The sequence below is a fragment of the Vollenhovia emeryi genome, unplaced genomic scaffold (genome assembly GCF_000949405.1).
Source record: "Vollenhovia emeryi isolate VEMERY1.0 unplaced genomic scaffold, V.emery_V1.0 DF939221.1, whole genome shotgun sequence".
Lineage (NCBI taxonomy): Eukaryota > Metazoa > Arthropoda > Insecta > Hymenoptera > Formicidae > Vollenhovia > Vollenhovia emeryi.
Window position 1 is genome coordinate 682,484 of NW_011967145.1, and position 21,628 is coordinate 704,111.

At 45.5% G+C, this 21,628-nt stretch overlaps 3 protein-coding genes across 10 annotated transcripts in view; 1 reads left to right on the top strand and 2 right to left on the bottom strand.

Moving 5' to 3' along the window:
- Positions 1–12,469, top strand: part of LOC105560800 (glycogen debranching enzyme) — a 15,675-nt gene extending 3,206 nt beyond the window's left edge. The window contains exons 1-26 of one of the 6 annotated variants that reach the window (XM_012010228.1): positions 1,072–1,173; positions 2,768–3,004; positions 3,501–3,627; positions 3,736–3,922; positions 3,994–4,204; positions 4,278–4,412; positions 4,506–4,724; positions 4,807–5,042; positions 5,121–5,333; positions 5,412–5,606; positions 5,713–5,842; positions 5,906–6,029; positions 6,134–6,399; positions 6,483–6,638; positions 6,729–6,937; positions 7,011–7,214; positions 7,288–7,520; positions 7,673–7,762; positions 7,841–8,018; positions 8,164–8,520; positions 8,615–8,762; positions 8,864–9,227; positions 9,312–9,520; positions 9,624–9,809; positions 9,905–10,141; positions 10,294–12,469. In XM_012010228.1, coding sequence (XP_011865618.1) covers positions 2,894–3,004; positions 3,501–3,627; positions 3,736–3,922; positions 3,994–4,204; positions 4,278–4,412; positions 4,506–4,724; positions 4,807–5,042; positions 5,121–5,333; positions 5,412–5,606; positions 5,713–5,842; positions 5,906–6,029; positions 6,134–6,399; positions 6,483–6,638; positions 6,729–6,937; positions 7,011–7,214; positions 7,288–7,520; positions 7,673–7,762; positions 7,841–8,018; positions 8,164–8,520; positions 8,615–8,762; positions 8,864–9,227; positions 9,312–9,520; positions 9,624–9,809; positions 9,905–10,141; positions 10,294–10,350 — 4,782 coding nt within the window. In that variant the 5' untranslated portion in view covers positions 1,072–1,173; positions 2,768–2,893 and the 3' untranslated portion in view covers positions 10,351–12,469. The other 5 variants (XM_012010229.1, XM_012010230.1, XM_012010232.1 and 2 more) reach the window with 5 other exon arrangements.
- A 453-nt stretch (positions 12,470–12,922) lies between these two features.
- LOC105560803 (LMBR1 domain-containing protein 2 homolog) lies at positions 12,923–16,295 on the bottom strand. Its single transcript, XM_012010238.1, has 10 exons — positions 16,117–16,295; positions 15,704–16,038; positions 15,385–15,595; positions 15,132–15,308; positions 14,882–15,059; positions 14,600–14,781; positions 14,298–14,537; positions 14,022–14,223; positions 13,737–13,859; positions 12,923–13,659 (listed from the first exon to the last, which is right to left on the bottom strand). The coding sequence occupies exons 1-10, from the start codon at positions 16,288–16,290 to the stop codon at positions 13,421–13,423; spliced, it is 2,061 nt and encodes a 686-aa protein (XP_011865628.1). The 5' UTR covers positions 16,291–16,295; the 3' UTR covers positions 12,923–13,420.
- A 45-nt stretch (positions 16,296–16,340) lies between these two features.
- On the bottom strand, positions 16,341–17,030 carry LOC105560802 (BBSome-interacting protein 1). Of its 3 annotated transcripts, none has more exons than XM_012010236.1 (2): positions 16,810–17,030; positions 16,341–16,654 (listed from the first exon to the last, which is right to left on the bottom strand). In XM_012010236.1, exon 2 carries the CDS (start codon positions 16,574–16,576, stop codon positions 16,355–16,357), a length of 222 nt encoding a protein of 73 aa, XP_011865626.1. In that variant the 5' UTR covers positions 16,577–16,654; positions 16,810–17,030; the 3' UTR covers positions 16,341–16,354. The 3 variants fall into 3 exon arrangements, with proteins under 3 accessions (XP_011865626.1, XP_011865625.1, XP_011865627.1); XM_012010235.1 differs by having other exon boundaries at positions 16,801–17,030; XM_012010237.1 differs by lacking the exon at positions 16,810–17,030 and adding an exon at positions 16,735–16,754.
- Between the last annotated feature and the right edge of the window lie 4,598 nt (positions 17,031–21,628).

The window sequence follows — 21,628 nt, forward strand, 5'->3', positions numbered from 1 at the left end:
TTTATTTCCTTACTCCTACTCCTTACTCCAGCTTACTCCAGCTTACTCCATGTATTGTAGACCAGCCTTAAAGCCCTTGAGATTAGATTGAAATTTGACCAATCACAGTAAAGTTTACCAATCTCAAGTTCAGTAACTTTTACTCCGTTTGGTCAAATGTCAATCTAATCCCAATCTCAATCCGTAGTCTGATACGGGCTTTAGGAGGATCCTAAAGCCATCTGTTTTATCGACACATTGGAATATAGTTTTTGCGCTTGTAATTCTACTAGCTTTGACGCACAAAATAACGCCAGGATAAGTTGCGGACCGCATAGCAGAACATTTTCATACTTAAAAACACTCGGGTCAGAAGTCTAATGAAAAAGATTATTGGTATTTCGAATTTTCAATTTGCTAATCGCGAGCAATTTGAAGTTGGCTTTGTAAAATTACAAAATTCTTCCACGCGATTACAGTACGCGTAGAAACGAAGCGAGGGGTTTCGCGACCTTATATAAAGAACAATGAGAAACTAAAAGTATCACTTTATAAGTAATTGCGATTAGGTGACAGCTTAGTATGCTGATACTTTTAATTTCTCCGTTTTCTCCGTGAAATCTTTCAATTCAACAATTCTCTCTCGATCCTCCGCGCCATCCGCGACCGAATTGATTTCGAACTTTCCCGCCCGGGCGGGGCCCACGAAGTTGCCCGCGAGTCGAGGCCACGTGGTCTCCCGCGTATAAATACACGGCGACCCTCGGCGACGAAGGGAACGCCTGAAAACGCGAAGAGGAGCATCTCGCGAACCTTTTCCCTTCGCGACGTACCGCCCGGGAACGTTCACGTGACGTTCGCGTGATACCGGAGTGTCGTTTCGAGAACGCGAGTTCCCCCTCTCGGATGGAACGGCCCGAAGTTGGCCGCGCGAACCCCGGGCCAATGGGCGCCGCGCGCTCGGCAGTACAAAACTCCGGCGGTTGCCGCCGCGATTCATTCGCGCCCCCCACCCCACTCCGCCTTCCCCCACCCCCTCCGCGCTTGTTTGTTGACCTTCTCGCCCTGTCTTTCACATGTTAGAGGTCAACTTGCGCCAAGCTCCTCGCCCGCTGTCCGCTCGGTTCGAATGCGAGCGCACGGCGTTCGTACACGGCGCCGATAACCGTTTTGCGCTCCGTCTCGTCGACGTAGGTACGGAATCCCTCGGGGAATCGAAGGGCGGAGGAGCCCGCGAGGACGTTCGGCTGCCGCCACGTGCGTGACGTGTGTATGTGTGCGCGTTGCCGTCGGCGGGGTGTTAACCGACTTTTAATTATGTACAACCGCACGCGACAAGGGAACGTCCTCGACTCGTGTCGGCGGCGTTCGTGTCCGTTTCCCGCATGCCCGTCGTCCTGCATGGAGAATGATTTAGCCAGTGTGTTGCTAGCATTGATGTCGTTGCGTTATTGTTTGTACCTGTTGCGGCTTTATCGTTCACGCATTCGCCACTTCGCGTTTGTAAAGTTAAGGGCAGCAGAATGGCTGTCTTGTATTCTTAAGACGCAAGACAGGGCCCGAGCAGAATGGCTGTCTTGTACTCTTAAGACAGCCTTAAGACAATGTTTTATGTTTTAAATCTTTGCCCTAAAGTAAGGGCCTGAGCAGAATGGCTGTCTTGTACTCTTAAGACAATGTTTTGTGTTTCAAATCTTTGTCTTAAAGTAACGCACAATAACTGCCTTGTGACTTGAGAACACAAGACAGCCTTTTTGCTCGGGCCCTTCCTTTAACCTAATCTACAATGTGCTTTCTGCATCTAGAAACGTTCTATTTTGTATAAATAAATCGAACCGCTTTAAAAAAATGTGTTCGATTATACAGTGTATAATATACGATTTATCAGCTTGCACGAATTTTTGTAAACATATTTATTGACTACAAAATAGAATGCTTCTAGACGCGGTGAGCACATTGTAGATTAGGCTCGAGATTTAAAACATAAAACCCCGACATCTTTTAATAATACAGAAAATTTATTGCAAAAGATATCACCTCAGCCAGGGAAATAGACGCGTAGACAACATCTTTATACTGTTATTGCGACAAATATTATCATGTGCCTCGGTGGTCGAATTGGTGAGACGCCCGCCTAGAGTGTAGGGAGGTCCAGGTCTCAAATCCTGGCTGAGGTAATATTTTTCGCAAGAAATTTTCTGTGTTAAAAACACATCGCGAGTCATGGTCGATCATTTTTAGTCATTTGCTGGCGTCAAATAATCCTTGATGTTGTAAAACATAGTACAAGGCAGCCATAACTGCTCAGGCCCTAACTCTGCGAAGTTAACTGGCACGTTCGACATCTTTATCCGTTATCCCAGTCTTACAAGTTATAATTACTAATCGCCATTCCAGACTCCTTACATAAGTAACTCACATCGCCTTTATTTATGTGTAGAAAAATGCTTGGTACGTAAAACGGTGATCTGTATTGCGTAATTGCGTCTTCCAAGGAGCGTGATTGTATATGTACGAGTTGAAATAATGATCGTTGACGTAAAATGTTACTAACGATTGTTAACCCGTTGCACTCTCTCGTAAGTATTTGCGTCTCTGTCTTGATGTGACAAGAACATCCAGCACGAACACTCTACTAATTTTCTTAATTTAATTGTTGCATTTTGTAAACTACGATGCAACGCCTGAAACGTCTACTTTTAATTTCTACACGCCGAAGATATATTTAAAAAATGTACAGTGTCTACGTTTTACGCACTGCAGCCCTCACTTTATATATCTGTTGTAGGTAGCACACATAAAGGATTTCGCTTATGCATAACAAAATGTCGGCAGTCGCCTCGATATCGCTTCCCTAACACATTGTCCATACCGGTCAGCTAAAAGCGTGCAATTAAGTTCACTCGCGCTGACAATGGCTCGGAGAATAAAACGCTTTATTTGCGGCGCAGGAGAAATGCTCCTAAGGATCGTTAGACGCTTTCTGCAAATTATCCGTAGATTGCTCTGTAGAGGATTGAATGCTGTAAGTGCGATATACAACGTGCGAAATTGCGAGAGATCTTTAGCAAGTAAAAAAAATTCTTGGCGATACAATCGTGTCCGATGAAAGATTCGTCCCTGCTTGCCGTATTTGTTATAGTGGGCGGCAAGTTTCACGGTAGAAAGCAGTTGTCGCGGTACCACACGGTATTGTAATCCTAGTGCACGAGGGTAAGAGTAGCCGCGGCTTTTGTGCCTGCTCGCGCAGCAGAAACGCTGAAATGTAATATCGTGCACGCTCGTTAACTGCTTTATGCCAACAACTTATATTAAGGCCTTTGCTCCGCCGGCCTAGCGCATACCCGTTTCCTACGCTCGAGGCGTCCCCTCGGAAGCTCTTGGACAGATCCGCCGGTCCCCCCCGAGTCCCGGGAACTCGGTGAAAATTACTTTGGCCTCCTGCTTGTATCGTAGACGCTTCGTTGTGTCGAACGCGGGCGATGTCTGTCGTGTTTTTAAAATTGTCTTGGTGATTTCAGACAACTGAAAACATGCAACGACGCTCTTCGTCACCGGCGCGCCCCGCCGCGCTCGCCGAGCAAACGAGAGTTCTAACTGTGAACAATGGGGAACACCTGGACGGGATATTGTACAGATTGAAGAAAGGTTTTTAGAAAGAAGTCTTGTCCCTTCTAAAATTATTTTACTTTCTAAACTCTCTGCATTTCGATTTTCTTTCACGCACTGCTGTAAACGATTTTGCGTTGCTCGCAGGTTGGATAGTTGAGTTTCGACTCGGGGCCTCCCTGCTTGGCAAAACGCTCGATGTTTTTATCAATCATCCGTTGTCGGCCGACAAGAAATTTGAGAGGCACACTTATTACCAGTTGCAATGGGTTGACGAGTCGGCGAGGATACATCTAACTTTGCCTGGGTCTTTCCATTATTATGTCACTGATCAGTAAGGGAATTAAGAATGTTATGAGTAAGATTTTGTTTCTTAATAATGGGAGACACACGCTTGCTTCGCAGAGTCGAGGGGCATATAAAGCCCGTCGCGTCCGGATACTTGCTGGTGGATCCCGAGTTGAAAGTAGGTGAGCACGGGGAGAAACTACCTCTGGACTGCATTCAAGTTCAAACTGTTCTGGCAAAGAGTTTAGGATCTCTGTCCACGTGGGAGAGCAAATTGCTGGTGGCACGAAATTCTGGATACAACGCAATCCATTTTACGCCGATACAGGTAGTGGCCTCGCGTGACCGATGTACGACGTAAGAGTACAACGCTTGTGACAAACACGAGTTTAACGTTTTAGGAATTGGGAAATTCGATGTCGTCGTACAGCCTGAAGGATCAATCCAAGCTCAATCCCGCGTTCAATGACAATAATAAGATAATTACTTATCGCGACATCGAAACATTTACGAATAAAATGCGAACCGAGTGGAAGGTAAATTATTGTTTATCGAGAATCGGATGAAACGCGTGATCCTGCGAGACATTTAAATATCCGTCCATCCTTCAACTCTCTCATACGTTGCAGATGTTGAGCATATGCGATATTGTTCTGAATCACACGGCGAACGAGAGTCCTTTCCTGGTTTCTCACCCGGAATGCACGTACAATTGCGTCAACAGCCCTCATTTACGTCCGGCGTATATTTTGGATGCGGTATTGTTTGAATTAACAACCCAAGTGGCCTCCGGAGAATGGGAATTTAGAGGTATCCCCACCGTAGTTGACACCGAGGATCATCTAAACGTAAGTCGCTCCTCGCAGCGATTGAAAATTCAATTCTCCCGTCAATGTCCCCTCGACGCGTCTTCACGCATTTCGTCTTCAGGCGATCCGTCATGCCCTCCACACACATTTCTTGCCGTTGGTGAAGATACACGAGTTGTACGTCGTCGATGTCAATGAAGTTGTATCGGATTTCTTGAATTCGGCGCGCAACGAGATGCCGCAGGACGTGAATAACGCGACGGCCAAGGACATCGCGGTGATTCAAGATCCCGCCTTTCGTCGATTGAAGTCGGCCGTAGATATGCAGCTTGCCCTAAGGAAATATAATACGTACAGGTAAGACACGGCGGCGTATAGCCGATATATTTCGCGTATCCACTCTTGCGGATGCTTATGGGTGATTCTTTTACACAGAGCTGATTGTTTCGACGAGGAGACTCGTTTGAAACGATGCGCGGAGGACTTGAAGAAGAAATTGCAAGAACTCAACGAAGTTATTACCAACGAGGTGCAAAACCATCTGAACGCTGCCGTCGAGAATAGTATTGCAGGCATGAGATACTTCCGTGTGCAATCCGATGGTCCAAGAATTACGGAGATTAGCGAGAAGAATCCTCTTGTTTCCAGGTAGTCCACATTTTATTCAAATCTGTAAATGTGACGTTACATTATAATATCTATAAACACGGTGTGTACATACCACAGGTACTTCACCGATTATGGAGCACCTAAATCTTTAACGGAAAGAGAAAACGTAATGTACTCGGACAACGGATGTTACCTCATGGCTCACAATGGTTGGGTCATGAATGGCGATCCTTTGAAAAATTTCGCGGAGCCTGATTCTAACGTGTACATTCGAAGGGAGCTTATCGCCTGGGGAGATAGCGTGAAACTCAGGTAAAAATACCGGCCAAATGTCACTCGAGTTTTCAGCGAGTTATTAGCGCGACAAGTGCAATGATATATAATTTAAAGTATTATACGATCAACGCGATTGCTACAGATATGGGCAGAAACCAGAGGATTGTCCTTTCTTGTGGCAGCATATGGTGGCTTACGTAGAACAAACAGCGCAGACATTCGACGGTGTTCGATTAGACAATTGCCATTCCACGCCGATCCCCGTTGCTGAGGTATACCGCAATTTTAAGCGGCCCCAACGATGAGTTTACCGAATAACACAATTCTCTTTGCAGTACATGCTTGACGCTGCACGACAAGTCCGCCCAGATCTTTACGTTGTCGCAGAATTGTTCACAAACTCTGATCAGAAAGACAACATCTTTGTAAATCGCCTCGGCATCACGTCATTGATAAGAGGTTGTCGCTCTTTCCAAAAACTATTGTTTGCGTAATATTTTTTGAAATGCAGTTGCCGGGGACACATGTTCGAATAGATATACGTCAAGACTTTTGTATTGCAGAAGCTATGTCTGCGTGGGATAGCCATGAAGAAGGGAGATTGGTGTACCGGTACGGAGGGGAGCCAGTTGGAGCATTCCTGCAGTCACGAAAACGGCCGTTAGTGCCGAGCATAGCTCACGCCCTGTTCCTGGATGTGACCCACGATAATCCCAGTCCGGTGGAGAAACGAAGTATCTTTGATCTACTCCCGAGCGCTGCGCTTGTATCGATGGCGTGCTGTGCCAGCGGCAGCAGTCGCGGATACGACGAATTAGTGCCTCATCATGTAAGCTCGTGATGCAAACCCAAATTTTTGTACAGTCTTTTGCCATGAAATTACATCTATTTACAAGATTTAATTCACGTCAGATACACGTGGTGGATGAGAAAAGGCAGTACGCTTCCTGGTCACACGACGACTCGGCGGACGACGTCAAGTTCGTTAACTCGAAAACCGGAATAATCGCAGCTAAAAAGGCATTGAACGACCTGCATTACATGCTTGGCCAACAAGAATTTTTGCAAGTATGTTAACACTTGCTCGTCCCTCGTCAGCTTACCCATTTTGGAAAGTCAATGCGTACGGCTGTTAAAAATTTGTTTTCTGATTTATAGGTATTTGTTGATCAAATGGATACCGACATAGTGGCTGTAACGAGGCACTCGCCGACTAGTCACGAGAGTGTAGTTCTGGTTGCGTTCACTGCATTTAAACATCCGGATTCGAACGCTCATGATCTGCGAAGGCATGTAAAACCACTGAGAGTGGAGGGTATAGTGGAGGAAATTATTTTAGAAGCCTCGCTCTCACACGTTGATGCCAGGTAAGCGGTAAATTTAATCTTTCTTTCTTGAAAAATTTATATATTTACTGATAGAGGTAAACCGCTTTTGCAGAGATGGCAAGCCGCTTTTCCTTCTGCCTCAGAAGTACATAATGGACGAAAACGTCATAAATGGATTGTCCGAGTATACGTTGAGCCTGAAACAGCACATACAATGTTGCGATTCGACGATAATCGAGAAGGTCGATTCCGGCGATCCGAAGATCACGCAGCTTAACTTCGTCAACTTTCAACCCGGTTCCGTTATAGCTATACGGTATACAAAACAACAAATTCCTGTTTCCGAAATCGCGATATCTGTGCTAGCTCGTGTACGAATTTAATTGCAGGGTGGCCCTCCACGCGAATATAACTCCTGCTTTAATGAAGCTCCAAGATACCATCTCGCAGATTACTTCCAACGAGAGATCAGACTTACATGATATAGTTTCCCGCATGGACTTCTCGGATTTGAATAAAACGTTATACAGATGCGACCAGGAGGAACGAGAGGAAACTCTGGGCAAATTCGGAGTATACAATGTGCCGGGATACGGACCTTTCGTATATGCCGGGCTGCAAGGTGATACGTTGCAATATTTAATCGAATAGGAAATATATATTTAGATAGTTTGCATTCTTTTAATTGCAACTCGTATATCCATATATATTGGCACGAGTTTTATTCTTGTCGTGTCTCGTTGCCGTTTGATAAGCGCCTCGTTTTCAAATCAGGCATTATATCCTTACTGGCCGACATTCGTCCAAATAACGACCTGGGACATCCCCTGTGTGCCAATCTTAGGCAGGGTAACTGGTTGATAGGTAATACATCAGAAATCAATTCCAACAAAAATAATTGTAGATAGCAATACTTATGACATGCGATTGAAACATTGTCAGATTACGTATGGCAGCGTCTGAAAGAAGATGACGGCACTAAACCCCTTGGAGTGTGGTTTGAGCAAGCTATGGAACCGTTCCAGTTAATCCCGAGATACCTTGTGCCAAGTTACTTTGACGTTATAATCGTAAACGTTTATAGGATTCTTTTAGACCACTGCTACAGTCTGATGTCCAAGTAAGCCCCGAAATGAATATTGAATGGACTTGTTAGAGTAACAGACTTATGAGCTCTTTAATTAGTATTTTAATTGTATTTAAAAGGATCAGAGAATCTACAGTAATTAATTATATGTCATTTACCGTTAATATTGTTATTCCAGCTTCATCAAGAATGGAACTACATTCGTGAAATTACTGAGCTTGGTCTCGGTTCAAGTGGGTGGCGTAGTAAGGTCGTCGCAATTGCCGAATTTGTCGCCGGGTCTCAGCCCACCCAAGCCCAAAACTAAAATCCACGACGGTGTGGCCGAGCAAATGTGTTTAACGTTGTCGGCAGGTTTGCCGCACTTCACGACGGGTTACACGAGAAATTGGGGTAGAGATACCTTCATCGCTCTGAGGGGACTGTTACTTCTGACGGGCAGGCATGTCGAGGCGAGATACATAATCCTTGGATTCGCTGGTACCTTGCGACACGGTCTCATGCCTAATCTACTCGATAAAGGGAGCAATGCGAGGTACAATATACTTTCTTAGAGCGCGATGTATTTTCAGAGTGGCGCTTTAGAAAGTTTCCATCCGAGCTTTATCATCAATCTCATTCTGCAATAGGTACAATTGCCGCGATGCTCTATGGTGGTGGCTCTACACCATAAAATGTTACACCGAGGAAGTACCGGACGGTTTGAATATCCTTTCCGACAAAGTCTCAAGATTGTTCCCGACTGACGATTCGCCAGTTTTGCCAGCAGGACAACATGTAAAGATCAGCTATTTTACAACCTTATATACTTCAAATTAAATTATTTAATTTAAATTAAAAGTCGCGCGCGTTATGTGACAATATAAAAATGATTCCAGGATCAACCGCTGCACGAAGTAATTCAGGAAGCTCTCGCAGTACATTTTCAAGGTCTCTGCTTCAGAGAGAGAAACGCCGGGAGACAGATCGATGAGCACATGACCGATCGCGGATTCAACAATCAAATCGGCGTCCATCCCGAAACCGGCTTTGTGTTCGGCGGCAACGATGCCAATTGTGGCACCTGGATGGACAAAATGGGATCTTCCGAGAAAGCTGGTAACAAAGGCAAACCGGCTACCCCCAGAGACGGCTCCGCCGTAGAGATAGTCGGGCTGAGCAAATGCATTATCACTTATCTGGCTGAATTGTATAAGCAAAATCTCTTCCCGTACGGTAGCGTCCAACGGAAGAGTCGCGACGGTAAGAATATGGAAAGCACCACAGGTCAAACGTAATTAACTACTTATAATCCTGATTATTACACGATAATTACGTGAATTACAGGCAACACAATAACCTGGAGTTATAAACAGTGGGCCGATAAAATTCAAGCGAACTTCGAGAGGTACTTTTATGTGAACGAGATTCCGATTCAGGGCGAGTTGAAGCCCAATTTGATCCATCGGCGAGGTATATTGAAGGACAGTTACGGAGCGACGCAAGAATGGGCGGATTATCAGTTGCGGCCTAACTTTCCTATCGCGTTGGTTGTTGTGAGTGTTGCTACCGGCATTGAAAAATATCCTGCGAAATCTAGTACAGAAAATTGTAATATATGTCGCAACAAATCATGATGCCATAACAACACACAAACAGGCGCCGGAACTGCTTAATCCCCATCACGCCTGGACAGCGCTGAAGAAAGCGGAGGAGATACTACTAGGCCCGCTAGGAATGAAGACGTTAGATCCTGCGGACTGGGCCTATGACGGGTTTTATGACAATTCCAACGACGGTACCGATCCCAAGGTAGCGCAGGGATGGAATTATCATCAGGGACCGGTAAGGACTTTCTATCATAATCGCGTATTCGTCTTGCGAGGTATATCAAGATTCAAGTTTTCACTCAAGCAATACGTTCCTCAACATCTTCTCAGGAATGGGTCTGGCCGATAGGATACTTCCTGCGAGCGCGTCTGCACTTTGCGTCGTTAATCGACGATACGGACGCGTTGCGCCGTACGATCGATTCGACCGAAACTATTATCTCGCAGCACTTCATCGAGGCGTCCACCAACCAATGGCGAGGCCTCCCCGAGCTTACCAACAAGGACGGAAGTTACTGCAAGGACAGTTGTCGCACCCAAGCGTGGAGTGCGTCGGTTATATTAGAGGTTTGTATTCAAAGTGAACGAATTTCTTGCGAACTGTATCGCCTCCAGTATTTCTCCCGGTGTTTCTTATACGGGATCAATATTACGAGCTCATTTAAGAATGCTATTTGTGTAGAACGTCATGATTTAGTGGCTATTTGTTTGGGATTCAGGTACTCTACGACTTGCAGAAGATCAAACGGGAATTGCGAATGATATCCGAGAATTGATATCACTTTGCGTGTGTTCACCACCGTCAGCTACATTTAGAGCAATTAAAATTAGAAGCGAAACGTAGTAGTGCCAGGAGCCGAGCGAATGACACGAGTGTGAGCCTTCCCACCGGAGCAATAGCGACACCGCGCGCACCGGAAACACACGCATATTGTATCCCGCACGTAGGTACAACAGACACGCAAACCCAATCTGTAGTCGCTGCTGATAGTACAAGGAACGATATTCTAATTGCCGCCGACGAAGGATCGAGCTCTGCGATCGAGAGACTACGCGATGACACAAATTTCACTAGCCCTTCCTCTCGTTGCACCGGCGATTCGAGAGGGATTCCATCAGATGCGAGAGATGAGGTACATTCTGATAGCGAACGAAAAGCAGAGGATTACGATCAACGGCAGGCGATGATGGAAAACAACGAAGCTACCGTTCGAGCCTTATCGAATGTTGGTCACGTTTACGAAGAAATTAGAGCGATGAAGGAGCCACGCGGCAGTTTATATGAATACGACATTCGAAATTACTACGAGGAATACAGCTCCGCTACCGCGAAGACCTTGATAGACACGCTTTTCCTGCCGCGACACGCAATTTGCGTGGAGTGCGCGAGAACGAAGGGCAGTCCGGTATACACCGATCGTTTGATATACACGAAAGAGTCGTTGCTCGCCGTAGAGGTGGTTCTGTGTCAACGCGACGACGTTTCGTGCTTCGAGTACTCGCGCGAGGATTCCAGGGGCATTTTCCGCTCGCAACGCGATCAAAGTCGTGATTGCATGCTGGTCCACAGCTGCACGAAGAGCAACGCCGGGGGTATATTTTATTCTCCCCGTTGGCCCCGGGACGTCTTCGATCTGCGGTCGCTGTTGAAGCCGAGCATTCACGTTGTAAACCGCACTTGCCGCAACCTCGTAGTGAATACGCAGTTGTATCATCGCTCCGTAAATAGCTATCGCATGAGAACATCGAGAGCCGGCAGCATACCATTTTATCACGACCGTGATATCCTGATAAGCTGCACGAAACGCACCGACCGTAACGATTCGCAAGATCCGCTCATTTATCAGATGCGCCGATTAAGGAACGACGATATCGGTGAACAACGGAGGAACAGGTCGAGCAGCTTGTTGCTACTAGAACCGTTGCTGCTAATGCCGGAATCGACAAATACTCGACACCGAGAGGACCTTAAGAGTCAGATATCGCGGTCGGAACGCGTGAAAGTTATCAGAATAATAATGGCCTACGCACTATCATTTCTTACCCTCGCGAGCATTACATTTTACATCGTTTATTTTACCTAGAGAGGGCTTTTATTGAAATTGCGAAACGGTGGGATATTTAGGAAACTTAGTCGCATTCGGATGTCACGGGATACATTTATTGTCATTAATTTTACGTTACATTTGTTACGAAGTGTTGTCAAATGTTCAACGGAACGATCGAGATGTGCATGATGATTCATATTTCGTCAGTACATGTATACTTTGTGTCCGTTGCTAATGGGGGTAACACGCCGATCCATTAATGACAAGAAATTATTTAATGGTATACAAATTGTTAACTATCTTAATCGTTAAATCTGCATCGCTATGAGCAAATTGTTCTTAATTCTATTAAATTATGCGTAACAGATGTACAATTTTAACAAGCTCGCATAATTTATCATAATTTACCATAATCTATTTTATATATGCCTTTTAGGTCTATAGAGCGATATAATCGTTTCATAATACCCTCATTGAAGTTTACTAAGAAACTGTTGTTCGAGACGCGTGCTTCAACTCTATAATCTCGAAAATCAAAGGTTTAACCCCGTGTTGTTGTCTATTAATATGTCAAATATTTAACAGTTCCTATTACTAATTTCACTCACGATACTAGAAATGCAGGAATTGATTTGTGACGTCTTATTTATATAAATACTCGTCGATAGATTCGTGCAATAAATAAAAACTGATAGGCTTTAGTATTTTTCGAGGAACATAGTTACTAGAATTGCGAAGTTTTCGGGTAAATCACGTGGATATACATCCTAAGTTGTAGATATAAATCGCGTAAAACATGTGGGAGAAATAATGAATTTTGTAATAAAACAAATGAACTGTGACAAAACTTCTAACTAGCACTAGAAGTTTCATTATTATATTTATTTTGAAACGCCTTCACACAATATATAAATTCCGATATTTTTAACTTATTCGCGAATATTTACACTTGAGATTAATGCGTTTTGTTATTAGTGCTACACTGACGTAATCTTATTAAATTTCCCTGTGCGATATCCAGTCTTTAACACAACGATCTCTTTTCACCATTTCTATCCGTTCTCCGTTCCGAAGCTTCGCAAACTATTCGTAATACAAATGGTATTAAAATGACTAGAACAAAAATTTACAAATTGTCAGACAGCGAGACTTGTTATCATTTATGATGGTTGTCATCATGTATGACTGGAATAAATGGAAATTATTAAGATTGATTATATGTACACAGATATCAAAGTATTGAAAAGATATTTAGATTACTTAAAAAAAAGCTAGATACTAATAATAAGTCTCAGGTACATATGATTAAAAAATCATATAAATTATTTATTAACTTCAACATAAATCAAACTATACAAATCTTAAGGGGATAGTCGAGAGATAAAAATATATTTGCCCTAGTAAACGTAATATACATATTAATGCTAACAATAAATCGAACATTCATCGCATCATCACTGATCTTATCCACCGTAATCACGTTACAGGTCGTAAAAAAAATCCCCCCCCCCCCCCGAGTTCCTGTTTCGAACAACTTTAATTCTTAGTCTATAATTTCTTCGTGTGTAATAAGTTAGAAATATATCTCGTAATGGTAAAACTTCAATCCGCGTGCTCCCTATCTAGTACTCAGATTGAAAATACTACAGGTATGTAAAGCCTTACGTTTCATGTTTAGTAAAATCCGTCGCGCTACTTCGACGAGCCATCGCGCGGCTCGAACGTCGTGTAAATCCTTAAAAGCCAATTGACTTCTATAATAGCACCTAAAATTGTATTTGCAAAAATGTCGTCCCTTTTAGATATCGTCAAACAGTCCCCTGGGTGGAGGGCCTACGCGGCTTGTACTCGTGGGGAATGCCCTCGCGTTACTTGGATCGAACGAATCGATATCGCCCTGGTTTTCCACATCGCACCGATTTGCACCGTAACCGTCTCCGCCGAAGGTCATACCGATGTAATAGTCCGTGGGGTCGAAGTCGTGCAACAGGCCCGCTCTCGCGGACTCGACTGACTCGTCCCGCTTTAACGGCCGTACTGAGGAATTGTCAACGACAATGTTACTTACGTAATCTTTGTGTTACGTGTTACCATTCATTTTCTATTATACGCACCAGTGTCCGTGCTTTGTCGAGATGTCCTGTAACGCGATCCTGCACCCACCGAAATATTAAATCTCTCCTGCATCTCGCGTCGTCTGTACAAAGAATCCTCCGCTCTTTGCCGCTTACGTCTCTCTGTAATAAGAGAAAAAAAAATGTTCTTATTTCAACGTTCATCTCTTCAACGTATTAAACACAGATAAATTATAAAGCGACGTGTAAATTACGTTTTGTGCGATATATGTTTAACATACCGCGTTAAAAATAGAATTGATAATGTAACTTGTCTCGATATACCTCTTTTTATAAGTTCTCGTCCTTCGTCCACGAGATCCGTCGTGAACTCGTCGTCGTCGAGGAATTGCTGAAAGCCTAGCATGGAAAGCAATCTACTGCCTATGCTAAAATATGTCGCCAAGCAGAACGCCAGAATCGCCATAGGGAAGTACACGTTAAATCCATCGGATATTATGGAAATGACATCCATATGGCCCATCACCTGGCGAAGAAAAAGAAACCGATAAGGGCAAAGGACAATTTGGAGAAATCCACGGGTTATTCGAGCGACATTACTTGTGTATAGTGCGTCTCCAGGATATGTGTTTTGATAATGTGAGAGTCCATGTGAATAAGTCCGAGGAAATTCAGACACATGGGCGGAGTTAAGCGGCACAGCATCATGCCGCTGAATATCAGACTGTACTCGTTCGTTTGATGATGAGGCGCCAAGTAATAGAGATTCAGCACTCGTATCTTCAAGACTGTCGAATAAGCGCAATAGCAGAGGTATGCGATGATCAGCGTGGACAGTACCTGAGAATTAGTCGCGGTCAATGATAATGCAAGTGCGAAATAGTTGAGCTGCGAGTATTTACCTCTATCGTGAAATAGTCGTAATTTCTCTTGGCTAAATTGAGAAACTGGGCGAATAAGGACAACACGGGAGACTTGTTGAAGAATGTCACTTCCGACCACACCACGGCTACCGACAAGCAGCCGGCGCAAACGGCAGCCACCTTTGAAACGTAATTCTTCACGATACACTTCCAGTACCATTCTGAAATTTGAGTTGGACACTTTGGAGATATTCTGACAATGGGAATGCAATACAACGTGGCGGAATTAAAAGCGCGGAGCAAAAACGAGGTGTTACTCACCGACGACGGGATTGTAAATAATACGAAACGGAAGCGAACGATGCATAGGGAAACACTGTTTAAATCTTCTATCATGACTCACTTGATTCTTCGCCACATCTTCCAGATCAAATATCTTATCCACTAAAATGCCCCATTGAGTTTCTATGCGCTGCAAAGTCTGCAGCGCTTTTATAGTCTAAAAGACAAGTAAAACGACGACATGTAGAAGTGCAAGCGCCTCGCGGTACCGCGTGTGCCGTTAACAAACCTGTCTATGTAGACGAATAAGAGACTTTTCAGTAGGCGTATCTGTTGGAGTGTCATCGGGCAACTGCCTTCGGTTCATTCTATCCTTCAGCTCTGCGGGTATCTTTTGAAAGATCGTTTCCAGGTTGCAGTGGAACGGATGGCCGGGCCCGATGGATATCGTCGCGATTTGCAGCGACTAAATCACATTTGTCATTCATTCCCACAGTTCTCGCGCCGTAAAACGTAAGCGTATTGCCACTTTCACCTCGTACCTCGAGTATGTCGTCCACCGTCTCTTCCGCCTCGCACTTGTCCAAACTTAGCTTCGCCACCTTGAAATAGCTGTAGCTCAAAGTGTACCCAGGCTTGCTGGCGTTCCATAGTCCTCGAGGTACCTCCACAAGGGCGTAGCCGAGCAGTAGGACCAACAGGAACAGGCCCCACGTATTGGACGCAGACGACGCTATGGCTTTCAATTTTTGCCTGCGGGAGAGCAAACGTCCTGATTACTTCCGCACGCGTGTATTAACAGCTTGAACAGTGGGAGGCGACTGCTACGAAACTTGAACGACGCCGTCCGCCGAAACTCACCCGTCGAGATCTAAGCCAGGCTTCAGCGCAATGTATATCAAGAGTATGCCGCATATGAACAAGTAACTGCCGTAATATATGGCGTTATCTATTAAAGCGGACTTGAGCTTGCCGCGCACGGTGAAGTCTCCCGCTTTTATGTAAGACTGCATCAACGGGAGTATCAGCCACGTCAGGCACTGCGACGTCCAGTAGACTATCCTCCACAGATTTGGAAATACGTTCTCCGGCACGTTGGGCCAGGGCTCCTTGCAGGTGATCGGCGCGGAGGTCGTGTTGTTGGGATCCTTGGTGCTGTTGTGTATATTCTGCTCCACGCACTGCCTGAACACGGTCTGGAAAGGCAAAACGTGTTTACTCTCGCTCCGATCTTCCGCGAGGGGGGGAAGTAACTGTGTACTGTGGATAATTACCGAAGAAACGTCCAGCGGTAGTATGAAGATTATCAGCAGGGAAAAGTACCAAGCTATCAGCACGGAGATGGTGACCGCGATGTGGTGTCGGAACACGTTTCCGTACTTGAAGAGCAGAGTGCCGGCCAGCAGGAACGCCACTATGATCTCCGTTAGGAACACGCCGAGAACCATCTTGCCCGTAGTTATCTCTCGCGTGCCGACAGTGATATCCTACGAAGCTATGGCTAGGTGGTGCTTACGCGCTCGCATCGAGACTGCCCCCCGCCTCTTGCGTCTCCTTGACCTTGATCTCCGCGTCCCTCTGCATCTTCTCGAGTTTCTCCAGCGTGACCGACTTGAGCGGGATCAGCTTCGGCTTGCACAGGATGTAGTTGGACGTGTCGTTCTGATACAGCAGGCCTTGCCTCGGCAGGACTATGTCGCACTGTTCCACCTGACTGTCCGTGGGCTCTGACATCTTCGGTCAATCCGCGAGGCCATCAGCGAGTCGACGACCTCTTCATCGTGGCACGTGGCGGATCGGAGGAGAGCGGCGCTGCAACGTGAAACCAGAGTTGAACGCTTCCACGAGGAAACAGTCCCGACTTGACATATCGTTTCTCGTAGCGAACGAACGAGAGGCTGGACGTTCGTCAGGACAGCACGGCCGCGACAGAAGTCAGCTGACACGAGCCAGCGTACCTCGCACACCTGACGCGACGCAACTGACAGAACGCCGCGACTGTCGCACGTTGAGGCGAGCAGTTCCTGGCCGCCGGGCAACTCCGGGGAGTCGTGGGTGGATTCCGCCGTCGACGCCGTCACCTCGCAATCGGACGCCGAGCCGACGGATCGCTCCCAGCTGGTTGACGAACTCGCCAGATCTTTACCGTGAAACGTCACGGACCGTTACCGACCGTTACCGACCGTTACCGACGTGCCGGACGTCGGACGTCGCGACGCGACGCCGCGAGGCTCGGAACTAACGTCGACGGCCGTAGATGAGTCGGTGGGTAAGTAAGGTAGAATTAAGATCGCGTTCTACACGCATTGTCCGCGCACACATTGCTAATGCCCGTTCACACCTAGGGATGATCCTACTTGTGGCGCATCCGAGTGGGGACGTTTACACGGGCGTTTTAGTACGGCTATCATACTGAGGCCAGGGGTGCTTTCGCGACGTAGAGTAAAATGATCCGGATCAAAATGATCCGTGCTATGATTGGTCAAATCTGAAATTTCGTAGCATCTCATTGAAATTTTATTCAATGAAATTTCAGATTTGACCAATCATAGCACGGATCATTTTGATCCGGATCATTTTACTCTACGTCGCGAAAGCACCCCTGGTTTCACGAAACGTCGCTTAAATTTAATCTTGGTTTCATTCACGTTTGTCTCTTTCTAAAGTAACAGTTGGAAAGAGACAAAGAACGAATTAAACTAGGCTTAAAGTTAAACAACATTGGTGAAACCGGGCCTTGGGTCCGGTTTCACCAAACGTCGCTTAACTTTAATCTTAAGCCCGCTGCAGACGATGCTATTTTTCCTGCTGGATTGCTTGCAATTTACTAAATTACTAGGAATCTTGAGTGCTCAATGGTGCGCCGATAGTAATTTATTAGATTGCAAGCAATCCAGCAGGAAAAATAGCATCGTCTGCAGCGGGCTTTAGTTCAATTCACGTTTGTCTCTTTCTAAAGTAATAGTTGAAAAGAGACAAAGAATGAATTAATTTAAGCTTAAAGTTAAACAACGATGGTGAACCTGTATGATTATAACTTTTTCAATGTTTAGCTTATGATATCTCGACAACTGTTTGTCGGAAGGAAAAGTAGCACAGGACATCTTTACTTGATTTGGTCTCGGGAATATGCTGTTGCAATAGTGCGCCAATTATTGAAAATTTTTGTGCACTGTAACATAAATTTGAAAAATCTAAGCAATATTATAATACGTTGCAAATGTATTTTGCAAACTTTATATTAGTATTTCCACAAGGTTGCTGAAACATTGTCGGCGAAAGATTACAATTGAATGTCTCTAAACCGCCTTTGCAACATTACATTGCAATGCTGCAACGTTTCTGAAAGCTTCGGCGCTGTACGGGATCAGTTCCTATATGCAATCCGCAGTCTTCCGACTTCAAAATTTGTAGTGGGCATTCGACGAAGTCTGTTCTAGCAGATTTGGCCGTCTGGGAATTTAGCGGAGACCCCGCTGTTTCATTTTAGAAGCCTGTCCCATAAAACTTTCCTCCGTATGAAATTGACTGAAGAAAATAATTTTCACTGAATTCCCAGCGAAACATTAATAAGATGATAATGAAACGGGGTCAATTAAAAGAGATATTCTAATGCATTTCGCATTACACTCTCGGCGAAAACATTTTCAAGGCGATCACGTCCGAAGAGCGTAATTTCCGATATTTCCTGACGGAATACGAATGTTTGACGATGCATATGGATTACTCGTTGTTCACACGACACGTTGAACATAGCAGTACATGGACTGTACATGTAGACGAGGATTGTCGTATTTACACGTAAACGCCCAACCCTGATTATAGCTCGTCAAGGATAAATGATTCTCGCGCCGCCCCGACGTTCGATAACGAATATATTAATTCGCGACTTATCGGAACACATGATAACGTACCCTTCTACGTTTTTGCGACGCGTGATAGATGGAGAAAGGGGTAGGCGGGGAGGGAAGGGAAAGGAGGAGGGGAGGATTCTGTCCTCGGCTGCACTCTTTGCGCCGTATACTTTCCGCACTTGAAACGAGAGACGGATGTACAATTAGACGTTGAAGAGGGGAAGAAAAGAGATGCGAGGGGGTACAAAAAATTCAGTCGCGCGGAACAAACCTGTTCGGGAGGGGAGGAGGGAGGTCACGTGCCGGGAGAACCGACCCGTGGCTGCGTCGCGGTCGACTCTTCGGCGAACAAGTGAAAATTTGTAAAAAAAGAGAGAGAGAGAGAGAGAGAGAGAACGCGAAATAATCAATGCGACGCCCGGTATTAGGGATTAGAAACCGCAGAGACGTTATATTCGTCGTCGCGGGGATGTTTTCCAGTCCCCTGGGTTTAAGCTGAAGCGAGGATCCAGCCTTCTGCCAGTAGCACGGTGCATTGTCTAAACATTGGCTGAACATTGGCCCAATATTATAGCGAATTTGGTTGCTTGCACCAGTGCGCATTGAGTGCACACTAAGGCTTGTTTCCAGTCAATTTGAGAATCGCCGTAAATATTTCTTGAAATATATTTCGTAACCAGCAAAATGATCTGCACGGCATCCACGCGGATCATTTTTCGGCTAAATACTCTGAACGTGTATTTAAGACAAAGTTAAGTTAAGTGTTTAATAAAAGTTGACTATGAACTGGCCTTAGTGTGCACTGGAATGATGTTGTATTAACAAGATCAATGCAATTGACATAAAATCGTTGAGACAACAACAGGGGGTCAATTCTGTATCTTACACTGTAATAGCGAAAATGCTAAAAGTGAATGCATTGTCTCTTTCTAACCGCCCTCTTAAGCCCGTATCAGACTACGGATTGAGATTGGGATTAGATTGAAATTTGACAAATCAGAGTAAAAGTAACTGAACTTGAGATTAGTAAACTTTACTGTGATTGGTTAAATTTCAATCTAATCCCAATCCCAATCCGTAGTCTGATACGGGCTTTAGAAAGAGCCAAAGTCGCTCACTCTTTTAGCACTTTTACTATATCGCAAGATACAGAATTGATGCCCTGTATTAATAAGTGAAAAACATCAGATTGCTGTCTTAACAATCTGGATACTTGGTCCAATGCTTAAAATTAAAATCCGCATACAAATACAATTGAGTGAATTTATTTATGTTTGCGGCAGCCCGCGAGACATTAACGTTTAATTCAAGCAACTTTATTTTGTTTAATCCAACGGCATTTTCTTTCCGTGCACATCTTGACCAAAATCTAAATAAACGAGGAGACATCCATCTTACTAACACGCTGGGCCAATAGGAACATCAGACTCGCGTGTTTCCCAACGTGTTGCGCCAATATAAATTTTGTGTGCTAGGGTCACGTCGACAGAGAGAAGGAGATAAGAGAAAGAGATACGTGTAAGTGCAGAAAGTGTAATCGAAGAACAGTATCGAGTGACAGCCTGACAGCGGGCCGAGGTCAGCGTATAGTAAATTCGCGCGCAAGAACCACGCGAGGATTCTCGGAACGGCCCGCGCTCGGGAACGTACCCGAAGATAGCCGGCCAGAGAGCTCGTCTGGGATTCGAGCACACCGGCCGAGAGATTCGGCGTTGACACACCGGGGGGGGGGGGGGGGGGGAGACGATGACGGGGAATGACGATTGGTGTGCTGACATTCCTCGGTCGTAAATAAAAAGTGTCGTATTTAGCTTCGCCGAAGCGACGCAGGGCTCGGCGGGGGGTGGGGGAGGCGGGGGGCGATGACGATAGCCTGTCCTGGAACGGAGAGCGAGCCGAGAGTAGCGCCGCTCGAAAAGAGACGAATGCATTACCGCTTGCTTATCTGCCGTTGCGGTTGTCATAATAGGCTCGTCGGCGAAAAACTTCCTGCGAGAGTGACATATTCAAGATCAAGGTCGCGTGTACGCGCGGGGAGGAGGGGGGGGGGGACGCGCATGCCGCTCGGCGTCTTCGACGGTGGATGATTTTGGCTTCGGCGATTTCGACACTCGCGTGTCAACCCCCTCGTCGTCGCGAGGTTTCGTAGACTACGTTTACACGTCGCCCTTAATTGGGTTTAATAACTACGGATAGTTACATGGTAAAAGAAGGGGCTCGGAGCCAGAGCAAGATTGTGGTGTCCAAACAACTTTTTACTCAATTGTAAATGCATGTATACGTTTCGGTCTTTATTGAACCATCTTCAGTACGAAAGGGAAGAATAAGTACAATTTGAAACATTAATGAATTCGCAATGTAAAAATGAAACCAAAGATTACGCAGTCGATCGTAAAAAGGTGTAATAAATAATGAAACGGACATATTTGAAGATTACGCAATCAGACATGTTACAAGTGTAACGAGTAGTGAGACAGAAATATCTGCATGGTTGTAACACTGGCCAGTCGCAATTATGGAACGACTGCGATTGGCCGCTCTGTCGGACTTTGAAACACCGCCGCGCGGCTTTTCGAATTTCAAATCGCGTCCCAAGACGCGATTCGTCCCCGACTTCGTGCTTATCAGTCGCCGACATGCGCCGTGCGTTGTAAACAAATTCGCAAAGTGCACGCGTGCGAGTGTCGCGAGAGCCAAGCGGCGTGTAGCGATTGTCGCGTGCAATCGTGTGTACGTCTTAAAAAAAAATTTGTCTCCTAATCTTCGTCTAGCGATTTTGTATTCCGGGCCACATCGAGCTTTTCGCATTTTCGTGGCGGACGTTTATCAATCGCCCTGAATCGAGCGCCAAACCACGTGACACAGCGAGCACCGACTACCAACTTGAGCGAAAAGAAAGATTCCAGTTTTCTGGCGGCGATCTCTCTCTCTC